The sequence below is a fragment of the Culex quinquefasciatus genome, chromosome 2 (genome assembly GCF_015732765.1).
Source record: "Culex quinquefasciatus strain JHB chromosome 2, VPISU_Cqui_1.0_pri_paternal, whole genome shotgun sequence".
In the NCBI taxonomy this organism is placed as follows: Eukaryota; Metazoa; Arthropoda; class Insecta; order Diptera; family Culicidae; genus Culex; species Culex quinquefasciatus.
The window spans coordinates 98087022-98103717 of record NC_051862.1 but is presented as its reverse complement, the minus strand read 5'-3'; the positions used below and the strand labels follow the sequence as shown (position 1 = coordinate 98103717).

Sequence of the window (16696 nt, the reverse complement as noted above, 5' to 3'; positions counted from 1 at the left end):
AACGTAATATTACAAACTGTATGTACAGTTTTTCTACACTCAAAAAATAGTTGTAACGGACAAGATTCTAACCCAGCTTTGAGAAGAGGACTGGCGCCGGACATCAGACCGATGGAGAGTCAAGCGGATATACGCCTATATGAGCTTGACGTTTCGTTCAAATAAATTTCCCTTACACTGAAATAAAAAAAGTACCAAATTCCTAAATTCTAGGAATTTTGCCCCCTTTTCTTATTAAGTAATTTAAAAACCACAATTACTAAATAAGGAAAGGAGCCAAAATTCCTAGATTTTAGGAATTTTGTACTTTTTTTAATATCAGTGTACTCTTGTTCTTATATTACATACAATTTCATTTTATGTAATTTTCTTTCACATTCAAAAATAAAATCATATTTAAAAAAACATAATGTGCACAAAATATCTTGAAAATGATTAACTTTTTCGCACATCAAAGTACAGCACAAAAATTTAAACAGTTCTTGTGGTTCTTGCCCGCACGAGAAGCTCCCAGCGCGTGCCTGCTTCACGAGAGCTGTCAAACGAAAGAGGCCGAAGCCTGTCTTGCTTGACGTACGTCGCGGTGTGGTGAGTGCCGCTATTTACTGAGAGCCCGAGAATGGCTCTCGCAACGAGCGTCACTCACTTGTGACGTTAGACAGTAGAGCTCCCACATGACGGGAGTGGTTGCACAGGGAATGCCCAATCTTATGCCCCACATCCCCCTTCATCTTTAAAAAAATACTCGCAACTATGTAACAGAGCTACCACGCAGGAGGTTGAAGTTTGAATTTTTAAACCGCCTAGAAAGACGAATGGTGAGCTAGTATACGTGATATCTTGACTGGTCAATCGAAGCCGGCACTCACGTTTTGAGCTTGTCTACACTGCCATGTCTTTATAGTCAAACAAACAAAAAAAAATCATAAACTTTAACGACCCACAAGTATTTTATGCTATCTATTGCTAGTTTCTGCTCAAACCTAGGAGTCCAAAGGCTTGAATGGGGAAGCAAACCTCTATTTACACCAAGGAACCTTCCACCCCAGGATTCGACCTTTGGATTGCGAGTCCAACCGCTGACCAACGACTTCACCAACATCAAACCAAGCCTGATGTGATGTTTGTACCTATACGGGGTATACGACGCCTACCCCTGAAATGACTTAACGGCCTAACAGCAGTGCCTAAGCTCGGGATCGACGTTTTTGCTCCCCATCCGATGGAATGCCGGATTAGATGGGAATCGAACCCATGATCATCCGCTTACAGAACGAACATCGTAACCATTCGGCCATGCCTGCCAACTGTTATTATGGGCGTCAAGGAAAATTTTTCGTTTGGTGTAATGTCCGTGTAATGTCCGCCTGCCCCAATACTCTTCTAGGGTGTTCCCCTCAGGCACTGGGAAAGATTTACTTTACATTTAAAACCAAGCTTTTCGACATATTCTCGTCACTTTTGCGATTTGCTGCTATTCAAACAACATTTTCAGATACATCAACAATAGCGAGTTACTTGCTCACTTTTATATAAACTTGCTGCTCCGTATCTATCAGAAATCAAATTGTTTTGGTTAAATCAACGTTTCAAACGCTTGGTTGCATTCTTCATCTTGCTCTTCTTACTTTCGGCGTAGATATCGCAATTGATGTCATTGGTCACCCTTTCCTTTGCTCCCGATACAAGATGAAATAGCGCAGAGTAGTCAGCAAAGATGATCTAAAATCTATATTAATTTTTCAAAACAACCAACGCGCCATAGGATTCCTAAGTACAAGGACCTTTTGAAAAAGCAAGCGAGAAATGACCATCTTACACAAGCTCACAAATGATTTGCCGCAGTTTTCCTCTTTTACCCAAAGCTGTGCAACAGAGCAGGACAGAACTTTCACGCCTACCAGTGGCTGCATAGGAAGCACTGGAACCATTGTCTATGCTTTGAGATTTGATGAAGGAACTCTTGATAGCTATTGATGTTGGTTTAGGGCAGGCCTGCCCAACGTCCGGCCCGCGGGCCGGATCCGGCCCGTAACGCCATTTCATCCGGCCCGCGACGACTTTTAAAAATGGTTCTATGACCGGCCCCTAACGCTCATCATGAAATATTAAATAAAAAAAAAATTACTGTCTAAATAAAAAATAAACTTGAGATCATTTTTTTTGCAATAAAATGTTGTGAATTCATTTTGATTTGGCTTTGTAATTTTGAAATATGTTTTCTTTCGAATGCATCATGTCGTTTCTTTATTGAAAGTTTCAGAATCAACCAATAAACTGTAAAATGGCGCAAGATAACGAAATTACTAATTTCGTAAAAATGTTAAATGAAAAATAAACTTGTTTCGCTGTCTGAAAATGTACAAAAGACATTTAATTTAAAATTTTACAATTTGTACCATGTTTACTGCAAATTGAAGCTTTTCTTTTTTGAGGAACTTGATTAAAATTGATTTTTTCAATAAGTGAGTAAGCAAAACAAAGAATTTTTTTAGCAAAACTTTGCAGTGATAAAGTTTTGTTTGAAAAAGCTTACAGACAGCAATTTAGTCATACTGAAAATAAAGATTGCTGCAAAAAAATTCTAGAATTTTTAGAAAAGTCCAAAATAAGTACAGGAATCAGCGAGCAAAAATATATTTTTTCATTAACAATTACACAAACTATTTTAAACAAAAAAATAAATCAATTAACAAATTTTTAAAATTTATCTTTGTTCATCTTTCTAAAATCAAGGTAATGAACAAACACTAGTTTATTTATTGATAGGACACATAAAAAACATTAAAAAAAAACTCTAGACTTGAAAGAACCTTAAATTAAAAAAAATGTTTACATTTTCAACTTTTATCAAACTTTTGATCCGGCCCGCCACTGGTTTAGAAAAGTCAATTCTGGCCCGCTGGGCAAAAGGGATGGGCACCCCTGGTTTAGGGTTAACCTTAACCAACTCAATAGTTTATCCTTCTTTGAAACCGTCATTGTTGTCGGAAGAGTTCTGTTAATTTCCATGCGCTCTATTCACTCTTGGTGACATTTAAATCTTCTTTTTATTACATCGTTTTCGTGGTGGTATGATTAATCGCTTTCTGAGTATCTGTGTCTGTCAAAAAAACACCACCCGCGCAGAAGTTTGTGTACTGTTGCCACAGCACCAAATGAAAGTGTTTATCTCTTCCCTTGCGCACTCTAATTTTCCTTCGAAAAATCTAAGTAGTTTGTCGTTGCCATGTCCATCATCTGATGTTGCAATTGGCTTTGACCGAACTAGTTTTGTTTGTTTTCACAATACCAAGCATTAGCATTCTTTTGCATAGCAACAGGATCTCTTCAAGCGTCTCGCTAGGGATTTCTTGGACTTCCTTTTGTTTTCTGTTCCTCCAAGGAACGCCACTCAAACAGAATCTCAACGGAACTCTATCCGTTTCCTGTTTGTTGACGTTCCTCCGAGGAACGCCACACAAACAGGATCTGCCCCAACTCTATCCGATTTCTGTTCGATGACGTTCCCCCAAGGAACGCCACTCAAACAGAATCTCAAAGGAACTCTATCTGTTTTCTGTTTGTTGGCGTTCCTCCGGGGAACGCCACACAAACAGGATCTTCCCCAACTCTATCCGTTTTCTGTTTGTGTGGCGTTCCCCCAATGAACGCCACTCAAACAGAATCTCAACGGAACTCTATCCGTTTTCTGTTCGATGACGTTCCCTCAAGGAACGCCGCTCAAACAGAATCTCAACAGAACCCTATCCGTTTTCTGTTTGTTGACGTTCCTCCGAGGAACGCCACACAAACAGGATCTGCCCCAAGCATCTCACTTGGGGTTCAACGGAACTCTATCCGTTTTCTGTTTGTTGACGTTCCTCCGAGGAACGCCACACAAACAGGATCTGCCCCAAGCATCTCACTTGGGGTTCAACGGAACTATTCGTTTTCTGTTTGTTGACGTTCCCTCCGAGGAACGCCACACAAACAGGATCTGCCCAAACATCTCACTTGGGGTTTAACGGAACTCTATCCGTTTTCTGTTTGTTGACGTTCCTCCGAGGAACGCCACACAACAGGATCTCCCAAGCATCTCACTTGGGGTTCAACGAACTCTATCCGTTTTCTGTTTGTTGACGTTCCTCCGAGGAACGCCACAACAGGATCTGCCCCAAGCATCTCACTTGGGGTTCAACGGAACTCTATCCGTTTTCTGTTTGTTGACGTTCCTCCGAGGAACGCCACACAAACAGGATCTGCCCCAAGCATCTCACTTGGGGTTCAACGGAACTCTATCCGTTTTCTGTTTGTTGACGTTCCCTCCGAGGAACGCCACACAAACAGGATCTGCCCCAAGCATCTCACTTGGGGTTTAACGGAACTCTATCCGTTTTCTGTTTGTTGACGTTCCTCCGAGGAACGCCACACAAACAGGATCTGCCCCAAGCATCTCACTTGGGGTTCAACGGAACTCTATCCGTTTTCTGTTTGTTGACGTTCCTCCGAGGAACGCCACACAAACAGGATCTGCCCCAAGCATCTCACTTGGGGTTCAACGGAACTCTATCCGTTTTCTGTTTGTTGACGTTCCTCCGAGGAACGCCACACAAACAGGATCTGCCCCAAGCATCTCACTTGGGGTTCAACGGAACTCTATCCGTTTTCTGTTTGTTGACGTTCCCTCCGAGGAACGCCACACAAACAGGATCTGCCCCAAGCATCTCACTTGGGGTTCAACGGAACTCTATCCGTTTTCTGTTTGTTGACGTTCCTCCGAGGAACGCCACACAAACAGGATCTGCCCCAAGCATCTCACTTGGGGTTCAACGGAACTCTATCCGTTTTCTGTTTGTTGACGTTCCTCCGAGGAACGCCACACAAACAGGATCTCCAAGCATCTCACTTGGGGTTCAACGGAATCTATCCGTTTTCTGTTTGTTGACGTTCCTCCGAGGAACGCCACACAAACAGGATCTGCCCAAGCATCTCACTTGGGGTTCAACGGAACTCTATCCGTTTTCTGTTTGTTGACGTTCCCTCCGAGGAACGCCACACAAACAGGATCTGCCCCAAGCATCTCACTTGGGGTTTAACGGAACTCTATCCGTTTTCTGTTTGTTGACGTTCCTCCAAGGAACGCCACACAAACAGGATCTGCCCCAAGCATCTCACTTGGGGTTTAACGGAACTCTATCCGTTTTCTGTTTGTTGACGTTCCTCCGAGGAACGCCACACAAACAGGATCTGCCCCAAGCATCTCACTTGGGGTTTAAAGGAAATCTATCCGTTTTCTGTTTGTTGAAGTTCCTCCGAGGAACGCCACACAAACAGGATATGCCCCAAGCATCTCACTTGGGGTTTAACGGAACTCTATCCGTTTTCTGTTTGTTGACGTTCCTCCAAGGAACGCCACACAAACAGGATCTGCCCCATGCATCTCACTTGGGGTTTAACGGAACTCTATCCGTTTTCTGTTTGTTGACGTTCCTCCGAGGAACGCCACACAAACAGGATCTGCCCCAAGCATCTCACTTGGGGTTTAACGGAACTCTATCCGTTTTCTGTTTGTTGACGTTCCTCCAAAGAACGCCACACAAACAGGATCTGCCTCAAGCATCTCACTTGGGGTTCAACGGAACTCTATCCGTTTTCTGTTTGTTGACGTTCCTCCGAGGAACGCCACACAAACAGGATCTGCCCCAAGCATCTCACTTGGGGTTCAACGGAACTCTATCCGTTTTCTGTTTGTTGACGTTCCTCCGAGGGACGCCACACAAACAGGATCTGCCCCAAGCATCTTACTTGGGGTTCAACGGAACTCTATCCGTTTTCTGTTTGTTGACGTTCCTCCGAGGAACGCCACACAAACAGGATCTGCCCCAAGCATCTCACTTGAGGTTCAACGGAACTCTTTCCGTTATCTGTTTGTTGACGTTCCCTCCGAGGAACGCCACACAAACAGGATCTGCCCCAAGCGTCTCACTTGGGGTTCCATTCGAGTCCTTCCCATAGTTTGGCCAAACACACACTCACACATTACACATACTCACTCACACACACTCACACATCATACACACTCTCTCTTACCATAATTAGCAGTATATTATTTCACTGGCTCAGGCACTTAATTTTCACTATCACTTAGTACGAATACTTTTCCGTACATTTTTCCTTCGTGGGAGCTTCTCGTAGGGCGAAATTTTACTTTTCGATGAATAATCAACGAAAAACCTGTCACGGTCGCCATTTGTCGTTCTTGCCCGCACGAGAAGCTCCCAGCGCGTGCCTGCTTCACGAGAGCTGTCAAACGAAAGAGGCCGAAGCCTGTCTTGCTTGACGTACGTCGCGGTGTGGTGAGTGCCGCTATTTACTGAGAGCCCGAGAATGGCTCTCGCAACGAGCGTCACTCACTTGTGACGTTAGACAGTAGAGCTCCCACATGACGGGAGTGGTTGCACAGGGAATGCCCAATCTTATGCCCCACAGTTCTGTAACATTCTTCAGCTTCCTCCCAGTTTCCTCGTTCAATCGAAATTTTTCGTCAACCTCATGCCAGCAAAGTTCTCGTGCTTCTCCGTTGGTATTTCGGTGATATATAATTGATTTCACAAAATCAATCAACAAACCCCGAGTGATCGATCGATCGTCCGTCCGTTCGATGACTCGATCGCCGTGGTTTGTCCGATCGGCCCTCTGTCCAGAGCATGCCGAACCAGCCGGTTTGGCCAAAGAAATATCCGCCAAGGAACCGTAAAGCGATCCAAACGCACGCAAAAGAAAATTCTCGGAGGCGCAGGAATCTTTTCCGAACAAAAATTTAAACCAAGCGATCACGGAGCATCGGAAAAGAGTTGAAAAAAAAAAAAAAAAAGAAACAGAATTGGAAATTAAGTGACAGCAAAAAGCAATCTCTTAAAAATAAATTAGTGAAATGAATGTGGTTTTTGCGGTGCATTGCAGTACATTTCCCGGTGTGCGTCATTGTTCGCGAACGGGAAGATGCACTGGACTGGAAATGGAGGTTAAGATTAAATGCATGTTGACCAACTTCCTAAAAAACAACATTGGAAATGTAAATATTCTCACACATTTTGCTTGTTGAATGTTTGTCTCAGACGTGAAAATCAATGCAACTTGATATCAATTCCTCAGAAAACCATAAATCGCCAAGTCACAGCGTGAAATTAGATGCAAATAGAGTTGAGGAAAGAAAAATAGTCCATACTTTAGGCTGCATATTTTTCACCCCGTTTGCGAAAAAGGACAGCAACATTTCTCAAGCCTCCAGAGTTGACCGATAGCAAATAAAAGTTCATTTATCACGACGGGTTATCTCGATTGGGGCGTGCAAAATTCATTCAAATCACGGGTGAAGGAATATCGCCGGGCACCGGGCAGGCAATATATGGTCGACTTTTGCCATGGCCCGTAGCGAAACTCATCAATTATTTGCGAGTGTCGTGCATGTGGTGGTGGTTGTCGTCTTCATTGGAATGTTTGTTTTTTCTCTGTTTGATGGGTTTAGACGACAAGTTATGTTGGGATGTTTTAAGTTTTGTTAAAGACATTGCACAGGATTCTAGAATTATAAATACGTGTTTACAATCATACCAGAGAAAATCCATTGTCTTCGATTACACCTTGAAGCAAACAACAGGTTGTGTTGTCTGCTCTAATAAATAAAGATCTTAACGTAATGATAGAAGCTGTAAAACTTTTCACATTTGTTACATTTTATTGGTTTGTCGTGAGAGATACCATATTTACTAAATTTTTTCTCTTCCTTTCAGAGTCAATTTTATGAAAAATAAAAAAAATTATACGTTACAGTAATCCAATCTGAAAAAAAAGATTGATTTTAACGCATCGTCGCCTGTGTGCTTTCTTGTGACACGTCCTATCTTTTAACAGCAGGAGTATCACAAGATAGCACACAAGCGACGACATGCAACTGTTCAAATTGTATTTATCCTGTTTCAATAAAAATATTATAAAATACTTGACAAAAAGTATTTCGAAATAAAATCACACTATTTGTGTACGTTTAAAACCGGATTGTGTTCATCTCTAATTAAAATTTCATTTCAATTTTAAATTACTTTCAGTTTGCTTTGCACTCATTTTCGTTTAAAAATATCTTTCTACCAGAATCAATCATCCCGGAATCTCGGTAGCCGGTCTCCGTCATGTGGTAATTTCAATTATCATCCATTTAATTTCAATTGTAAATACATTCAGCAAGCCACCAGATCGGTCGTCCGAGGACCAGCCCCCCGAATCCTCCAGGGTACCGCCCCCTTCCCCTCCCCCCCTTGTGAGGCGTCGGTCGTCGGCAAAATACAATCATCAAATAAATCACCGCCGCGGACCACTTTTTGCGCGCCGTGAAACCGCTGCCGCGCTGTCGTTTGCTCTTATCATGTTCCACCTTTCGGATCTGAATGTTTCTTGCCTTTGACGTCACCATGGTGCTATTGTGACTCAAGGCAAAATTTACATAACGCGATTTATAAATAAAAAAATTAAATGTTTCACTTTTCGAACGATTCTTAAGCCCACACATCAATCTTAAATTATGCTCATGATCCAAAACAACTTAACTTCAAAGTTGATAACATGCGTCAAGATAGCACACTGCTAACGACGTTTTGTTTGTTTATGCTTTTGTCTCCACTTTTTCCAACCGTGACGCGAGCTGAGATCTGCGATGCTGCTTTTGGGCTGTGTGTTGATGGCTCCGTTTTTCATATCAATCACACATGCCATGATCTGTTGCTGCTGCATCTGATTCTGTTGCAGTAGGCCATGCCTGCGACGACGGCTCCTTTGGGATATGCCGTGGAACAAGAAAGTAAGTAGCTTCTCTCAGCTCAATTTCTTGCCGTCGCGTTACTGCTTGCAATTCATTAATTAATTCGTGCAAAAAAAAGTGGCACTGGAGAGGAAAAACCGTTTATTTTAAAAAAATATTTTGAATTTGAGTGAAAAACTGAATACTGAACACAAATTTTGCAATTTCTGTTCTTTTGTAATTTTACAATACGGAATTAGCAACTGAAAATACCGTTTAGAACAAAAAAGCACTTAATTCTTTACCGACAGTAATGTGATTGCGAAAGAGGCATAAAACACACATGACATTTGAGGCGTTCGACCACAATAATCTCATACATCACCCCTTAAATGCCCCTTTTGCCCAGCCAAAAAACACATACTTAAAATTATTTATGAGTTTAATCCGCAATTTAATAACTTAAAACGCCTCCCCTTGGGGGAAACATATGTTTGGCCTGAGAGTGTCCTAATCCGGTATGATTTGAAAGCCCTCTGAACAAAGGGGTAGTCACACCACCAGAATCAACCCCTTGTTTTATGCGGTCGCAATAAAAAAGATTTGTGAACGGGCTGGATTCCGAATCACAAGTAAAGGATTAGGAAGCTTTGTTCGGCAAAAAGGCAAACCAAACGAAGGCAACATGTATGGTTTCTAATCACATTTGGACCCTCTGATTGACCAAGTTCTGGGAAATTCCATCGAAACCAAAAAGAATCGCAAACGAATGGCAATCGGAAATCATTATGTCACAATTATTCGAACGAAACCCTCTAATTTCAGGGTGTGTGTGTGTGTGCAATGCAGACAACAAGACAAAAAATAGCGCAGATGACAACACGAGAAAGGAACTTGCAATTTTATGTTCCCATACATTACCGGACGATCGATCGGAGCAGACACGGATGAGAAAATCGAAGGATGTTACGAGAGAATGGCATCAAACGGCAATTGATCGTTCGTCAGACATGGTGCAGACGGTCCGGTGGATGCAACGTTTTTTTTGCCGGTTTGAATGCAGCAGCAGGTTGTCAACACCGTGTTTTGATGCCCCCCGTAATCAAAACTTGCAGCAATATAATTTGAGCAAAATATTTGGTTGGTCTTCAAGATGTTCTTCAGGTTTTGAAAATATGGATTTGAAGAGAATTGGTTTAGGAACTAAACCACAATCTGAACTAGATATATTGTATTGCAAGTAATTTCTGTATCCGATGAATAAATCAATTAAATTGAATTGATAATAATTAGGCTTAGTCATTTTTCACGCTCAAAAATTGCAAATTTCACGGGGACCTCAATTTCAAAACACCAAATTTCACGCAAATTTCGCGGAACGTGAAAAATGTCAAAATAACGCGAAAATCTTATGTTTGAATCACAGAAACTAATTTTCATGCTTCATTATAAATTATTATTCAATAAACAAAAAAAAACTTTCATAAATTTCAACGTGACACAAAAAAATCTCCTAATTTACAAAAAAGATTCCGCCTAGTTTATGGTTGGGCTCTAAATATATTTTGAATTAAAATGTAGGGCATGCATATTCTCATTAACTGAACTGATTTTTTTAATATTCTAGTTATAAATTTAAATTTTTTTTGCTGATTTGCATCATTTTATTGAATTTCATATCAAAGCAAGATTTAACAATCTTGTTTAACAAAAAAGTGTGAAATAATTTGATCTTTTTTGTGACATTTAGCAAATTAACATTAAAAAATAATAAAATTTGTAAAGAAATCAAAATGTTATTCAAAATGAAAACAAAAACAAAAAAAGTAGTATATTTTTAAACTTTCACGGGAATTATCCACCCAAATAATTGAATATCTTAACAGAAAAAAATCTGTTAAGTTTTTAAAAGTTGATTTCAAAGCATTCGTTTTATTATTAATAAAACAAATCACGATTCTTTTAATATCTTTTGAAACTAAACCTTACAAAAAATAGCAGTAAAATTGTAATTACAGCGAATGAAAATATTACTAAACTTAGTATGTTTCTAAAAACACTGGAAATTTTGAACAATTCTTCAAATGTTTCATATCAAGTCATATCAATTAATGATTTTTTTTCAAATAGTCTGTAAGGATGAAATATTTATTATTTTGCTATTTTGAAAAACAAACATGATTTGAGAAAATTGATAAATTTCACGAATTGCACGCCGACCACGAAATCATCAAAAATAACTAACCCTATGTATTCACTCACTTAATTCTACAGTAGTTCACAAGATTATGTTTATTCTTGTTTGAGTTAGATAAATCATTTTAAGAAAAATCGTTACAGCTTTACACAAATATAAAATTTCACGGGATTTCGCGAAAAAAAAAACAAATTTCACGGATTTCACGCAGTCCGCGAAATCGTGAAATTTCACTAACCCTAATAATAATCATTGAGTTGATCGCTGCGTTGAAATGTGTAATTTTCACCCTGAAAAATATGTAAATTGCCCAATATTCCATAGTAATTTACAGTCTAAACTAATGTAAAATTACATCATAAAAGGGGTAACTTAATGCCTTCCAATTTCACACCTTCCACATTTAAACAATTTTTGACAGTGTACCACACTTAAAACTATACTTTTTGATCTTGCAATAGACACTTATTAAAACAGAACATTAGCCTTATATGGCTGAACTGAGAAATCACGGATTGTGATTAAACACTTTAAAAAAGCATGTCTTAAATTATGTATACATGAAAAAATATCAATGTGAAGGAAAAATAAAGCGAAACACATTTGCTAGATTCCAGTCACGACGTTCGGGAAGGTTATAGCAGAGTTCTATCATAGTTGCATATTCTTACAGAATTCTAACAGGAATGTTCCACCGTTTCTGGCAGAACAAGCTTTGCTAGAATATTTCGTGACTGGGATATGGTTTTCTAAATGCTAAAAAACGAAATGATTTCGCATAAACGCCATCTGAACAAAACCTACAGATTGCTTTAAAATCAACAAATTAATAAAAACCTAACGCACCGCTTAAAAAGAGGTTTCACTGTATAAGATTAAACTGCACAGTAAACAATCATAGTAATAATGCATATAACCTGGGATTGGATACAGCAATTCCCCACGAAAACAGCATGATTCGAAAAAAAAGTTCTCAGATCGGGATCAAAATTTTTCTGGCAGAAATAATTAGACCCGTATTTTTTTTTTGTTCAGCCATTAGGGTGACCTATGCCGTGTTAGGGTCTTCCGAAACATGATAATTTTCGTCGGTTTTCGCAATAACCACTTTTTTCAAAAAATCATATCCGATTTTAGCTGTTTTTGACGCAAAAGAAAGATGATTAGATTGGCTATTTGGGAAATAATAGTAAGAAGTTTCAAAAATCTAGTTTAACATTTGAAAAGGTCGTATGAAAACATAAAATGCTGTTTTGATGGCCTCGGGACCAAAGAGCCTATGTCTGAAAATATGTTTACCTGATTCCTCGGAAAATTTTACATAATATATCTAAAAATGGTGAAATTATATTTTCAATACTCTTAGATACAACTTTTAAAATAAAAACTGGGGTTTTCATCTTTCTTTTGCGTCTAAGACAGCTAAAATCGGATAAATGGCGCGGAGAAATGATTTTTTGAAAAAGTGGTTATTGCGAAAATCGACGAAAGTTGCCATTTTTCGGACCACCCTAACACGGCATAGGTTACCCTAATGGCCGAACAAAAGAATACGGGTCTAATTATTTCAGCCAAGGAACCTCCAGAAAAATGTTGAGCCTGATCGGAGAACTTTTTTTTCGAATCATGCTGTTTTCGTGGGGAATTGCTGCATAGTAATATTTAAGGCTACCAACTCTTGCTGAGCAAAAATCCGTACACTTTGCCGATATGACACCATGGTATAACAAAAACTGTCAATGAATTATTTATATAAATTAAATTTAATAAATTTGAGTATTAAAAACATAAAACTGTGTCGTTTTTACAGCTAACAAATTTCACACGTTGCACGTTTAAAAGTATTCATAAAATAAACCGTGATTTGAATCAAATCATTATGTTCTTCAATGTTTTTTCTTAAACGTTTTAAAGTTTACAAAATGTCCAGTTTGCTTTTACGAATAATATCGTTTCTAGTGTTTTCACGAACACTTTTCCAGAGTTTTTTTTATTGAAAAGACCCTATAACATGTGAAACACAACAATTTATAGGACCTTTAAAAAAAACTTTAGATTTGTTAATTCAAATGTTCAAATGTTTTCACAAGTTTTAGAAAGCCTTTGGAAATGGATAAATATATATAGTAAGGAATTTCTAAAAGAACAATTCTAGAGTTTTTTTAAAGGTCCTATCAACATATGAAAGACAATAGTTCAAAAACTCTAGAATTATTGATAATCAAGTTTGAATTGAGGAAACCCAGGAAAACTCTCCCTTTTTAAATCAAACTCACAGAAAAATAAAAATGTCTACACACAAAAAAATATTTCCGAATGTTACATCATTTATGATGTAACACTTTTACACGTCATTAAACATTTAAATTTAAATGCAATTTGATGTAAATTTGCAACAAATTATACGTAAAAACATGATTTTACGTGTGATTCAACCGTTTACGTCGAATTTTACGTTAACATCAACTGAGTTTACATGTAATTCATTTTTTCCGTGTCAAGTAAATTCACATATTTTTTCTGTGTAGTTAACAAAAGCTTCGACCAAATCAAAAAAGCAATTCAATGATTTAAAAGTTGTTGAAATTCCGTACAAATCCGTATTATGCGTAAAATTCCCTACGAAAATTCCGGCCTGTTAAAAATCCGCGAAGAGGTCCGAAAATCCGTATGGTAAGGAAAAAATCCGTACAGTTGGTAGCCTTAGTAATATTACATCGGGGCATGGGTACACAGTAATATAAATCATGGTAATATTACATCTGGGAAGGGGTACATCATTTATGTCAGAAAAAAAAGTGTAATGTTATCTCTGAAAATGTGTAATTTTACCACCTTTCTGGTGTAATGTCACTTTTTCAGTCTGAAATTAGGTAAAATTACATCATAAAAGAGGTAATATTCAACCTTCCAAAATTAAACCATCCAAATTTACACAATTTTTCTATGTACATCTTTTATGTCAGATAGACTGTGTCATTTTACCACTGTTTTGTTGTAATGCCACTTTTTCAGTCTAAATTGAGGTAATATAACATCACCATAATCAAAATTTACCCTTTTTTGCTGTGTGGGCTAAAGAGTATCACAGTAAAAAATAATGTAAATTTGGAAGCTGTAATCTTGTAAGGTTTAATATTACCTCTCAATTTAGACGGAAAAGGTGACATTACACCAGAAAAGAGGTAAAATCACACATTTCCAAAGGTAAAATTACACCTTTTTTCCTGACATAAAAGATGTACCCCTTCCCAGATGTAATATTACCATGATTTTTTTTCTGTGTACTTGCAGTCATCGATAGAATCGATTGAAGGGGTTTCATCATGGATGCACCACGGGGAACCGAGACATGGCTGGATTTTTGCCTGAATTTTTATTCCGACAATTTAAAAAAATCCTCTGTTGCCAAAATCAACGAAAATGTTTGCCCCCAAGATAAAACAATATACATAGAAACCAATTAATGAATTTTGGGAACTGTTTTTTGAAATCATTTAAAAAATAAATATTTTTTTCTGTTTTGAAAACGGTTCTTATGCATTGCAATGCATTGCTAATTGCTGGATTAGTGTACTGTACACAAAAAATAGTTATCCAGCTGCGTGTTGAATACCTGGGTGTTAAATAAAAATTGTGCATTATTCAATGAAGTCCTTGTAATTGGAAAGGAAGGCCCTAGTGACTAGTACTAGTTTTTAAATGGTTTTAAGAGCCAGTTGTAAACAAAGCCAATTTTCGAACGGCCTTCGATCTATTTATCAAAGATAAAAATGTTTTAAATTGTTCATGCTCTTTACTGAGACACAACAAAAATACTTTTATTTCAGAGCACACATCAAAAAAGTGTCGGAAGACGCGATGGATGTTACGATGTATTGCTGTTAACCAGAGATATGAACTTTGAATTTGTTTACTGCAATACAATTTAGGCGATTTCAAAATTTGTCTAAGGGTGAGTTCTTATATCTTTAGATTTATTAAAATTCTGTTATCGTCACGAGCTTTCACGAGCAATAATAAAATTACTGAACTGTAAGTTTTCATAATCTGTCACGTTTTGAATTGTAGAAAATTTCAAAATTGCTTTTATATCTTGTTTTATATACATAACAAAAAAGAGATAAAAAAGTTTTGCGTTTCAATCCTTGGTAATCTTATAAGTGCCGATAAAGATATTTAATTTGTCATAAATGTACTCATTGCTATAAAACTATTTTCATCGAAATTAGTTTCAACTGCATTTTTTTGCAATTTGATTTAGAACAATTCGATAAAGACGTCAACTATTATTAAAGTTAAAGCGTGACAACACTTTAAACAAAAAATCAAATTACATTTTCATGTTACACCAAACTATCACTACTGAATTCAGTTAAATTTACTGAAATCTGCACTACTGAAATTTTCAATAAATAAAAACTTGGTGAAATTTCAGCAAATGTTTGACAGTTCCATTCAAATTTTTAACTGAAGTTCAGCGAAAATCTAGCTGGAAATTTCAGTAGTGCAGTTTTCAGTAAATATTAACTGAAAACGAGCATCAAAATTTGCTGTGTATATTTCGTTCAACTTATTCACTTCTTTACCCGCTTCCCGAAGCCAATATCGTTCTGTCCGCGCCAAAATGAAGAGCTTCTCGCGCAAGGCTTCACCGTTCATAATACGCTGCCTCTGAACGGCTAATTGAAACTTACGTGTTCATGGTGTAATTTTTTCTCTCCTCAACTCAAACGCCAACTCCACGATTCCAAGCCGGTCCGGACAATTTCACTGCCACGCACGAGTTGGATTGAAAATCGTTGATCACAGGGTTCCACTGCCGGTCCGGGTCTTTCGGGATTCTTTGAAGTATGGCCGTCGTGACCTTAGACCGACCACCTTCGGTAACTCCGGGAATCTTTTGCACCTTTCCAAAGCTTTACGTGGAGGAACACACGGATCGAGGGTCGACGTAATGGAACGGCTATGGTGGCCAGAATTAAATCACGCCCCTGCGCGAGCTTCCATCATGAATCTCCTCCAGCCGGGTACATACACTTGTTCGGTCTTTATATTTCCAGATATTGTACAGCACAGCACAGCACTTTGGTATATAATAGAGAAAAATTTCTTCCAATTTGCAGTGCCGTCACGTCGGCCAAACTAGCGAGCTGAATATAAATGAGGATTATTCGGCGACGATATGGTGACTTTTTATACACCCGCGCACTTGCAGTGCCACAAAATCACTGGATTTTTTTTTTCGTTTCTTCCCAAGGTAATTTGAAACAATTATTTGATTTATTTCATTTTTTTGTAAAAACACTTCTTATTCACAAACGCTAAACTTTGACATAATCTTCATCTACTCGAGCAATTGAAATTACTTATCACATTCCCAAAAAAAAAAAAAACTAATCGAAAGATAACCGACTTCTCTCACGAGCGAAACGCGTGCTTCTGCTGCGACAGTCTGCAGAAGAATGAAGAAGAGTCTTCTGGTCCTCCTCATTGGCCATGCAGCTCATGCGATTCGTGATTCCATCGTATAGTGTACTGTGCTGTATCGTGGTGTGCCTTGGAGTGTGGTGCCATATCCGATTGACATTGCCTCCTTTTACGGAGGAGGGGAGAGACACTGCGCATGTGTAAGAGCTTTGTTTACATTTTTTTCATGCTGCTGGGTGAAACCTGTACCGGCATTTGTGACCACGTGGTTAAAATTGGAAAGTTTGGAACCA

At 38.4% G+C, this 16696-nt stretch overlaps 1 protein-coding gene across 1 annotated transcript in view; it reads right to left on the bottom strand.

The window, feature by feature from the left end:
- Nucleotides 1–16451, bottom strand: part of LOC6050585 (zinc finger protein interacting with ribonucleoprotein K) — a 40246-nt gene extending 23795 nt beyond the window's left edge. Inside the window, exon 1 of the mRNA XM_038257243.1 lies at nt 15671–16451. Within this exon, the coding sequence (XP_038113171.1) occupies nt 15671–15678 (8 nt within the window). The 5' untranslated portion in view covers nt 15679–16451. The remainder of the gene's footprint in view (nt 1–15670) is intronic.
- Between the last annotated feature and the right edge of the window lie 245 nt (nt 16452–16696).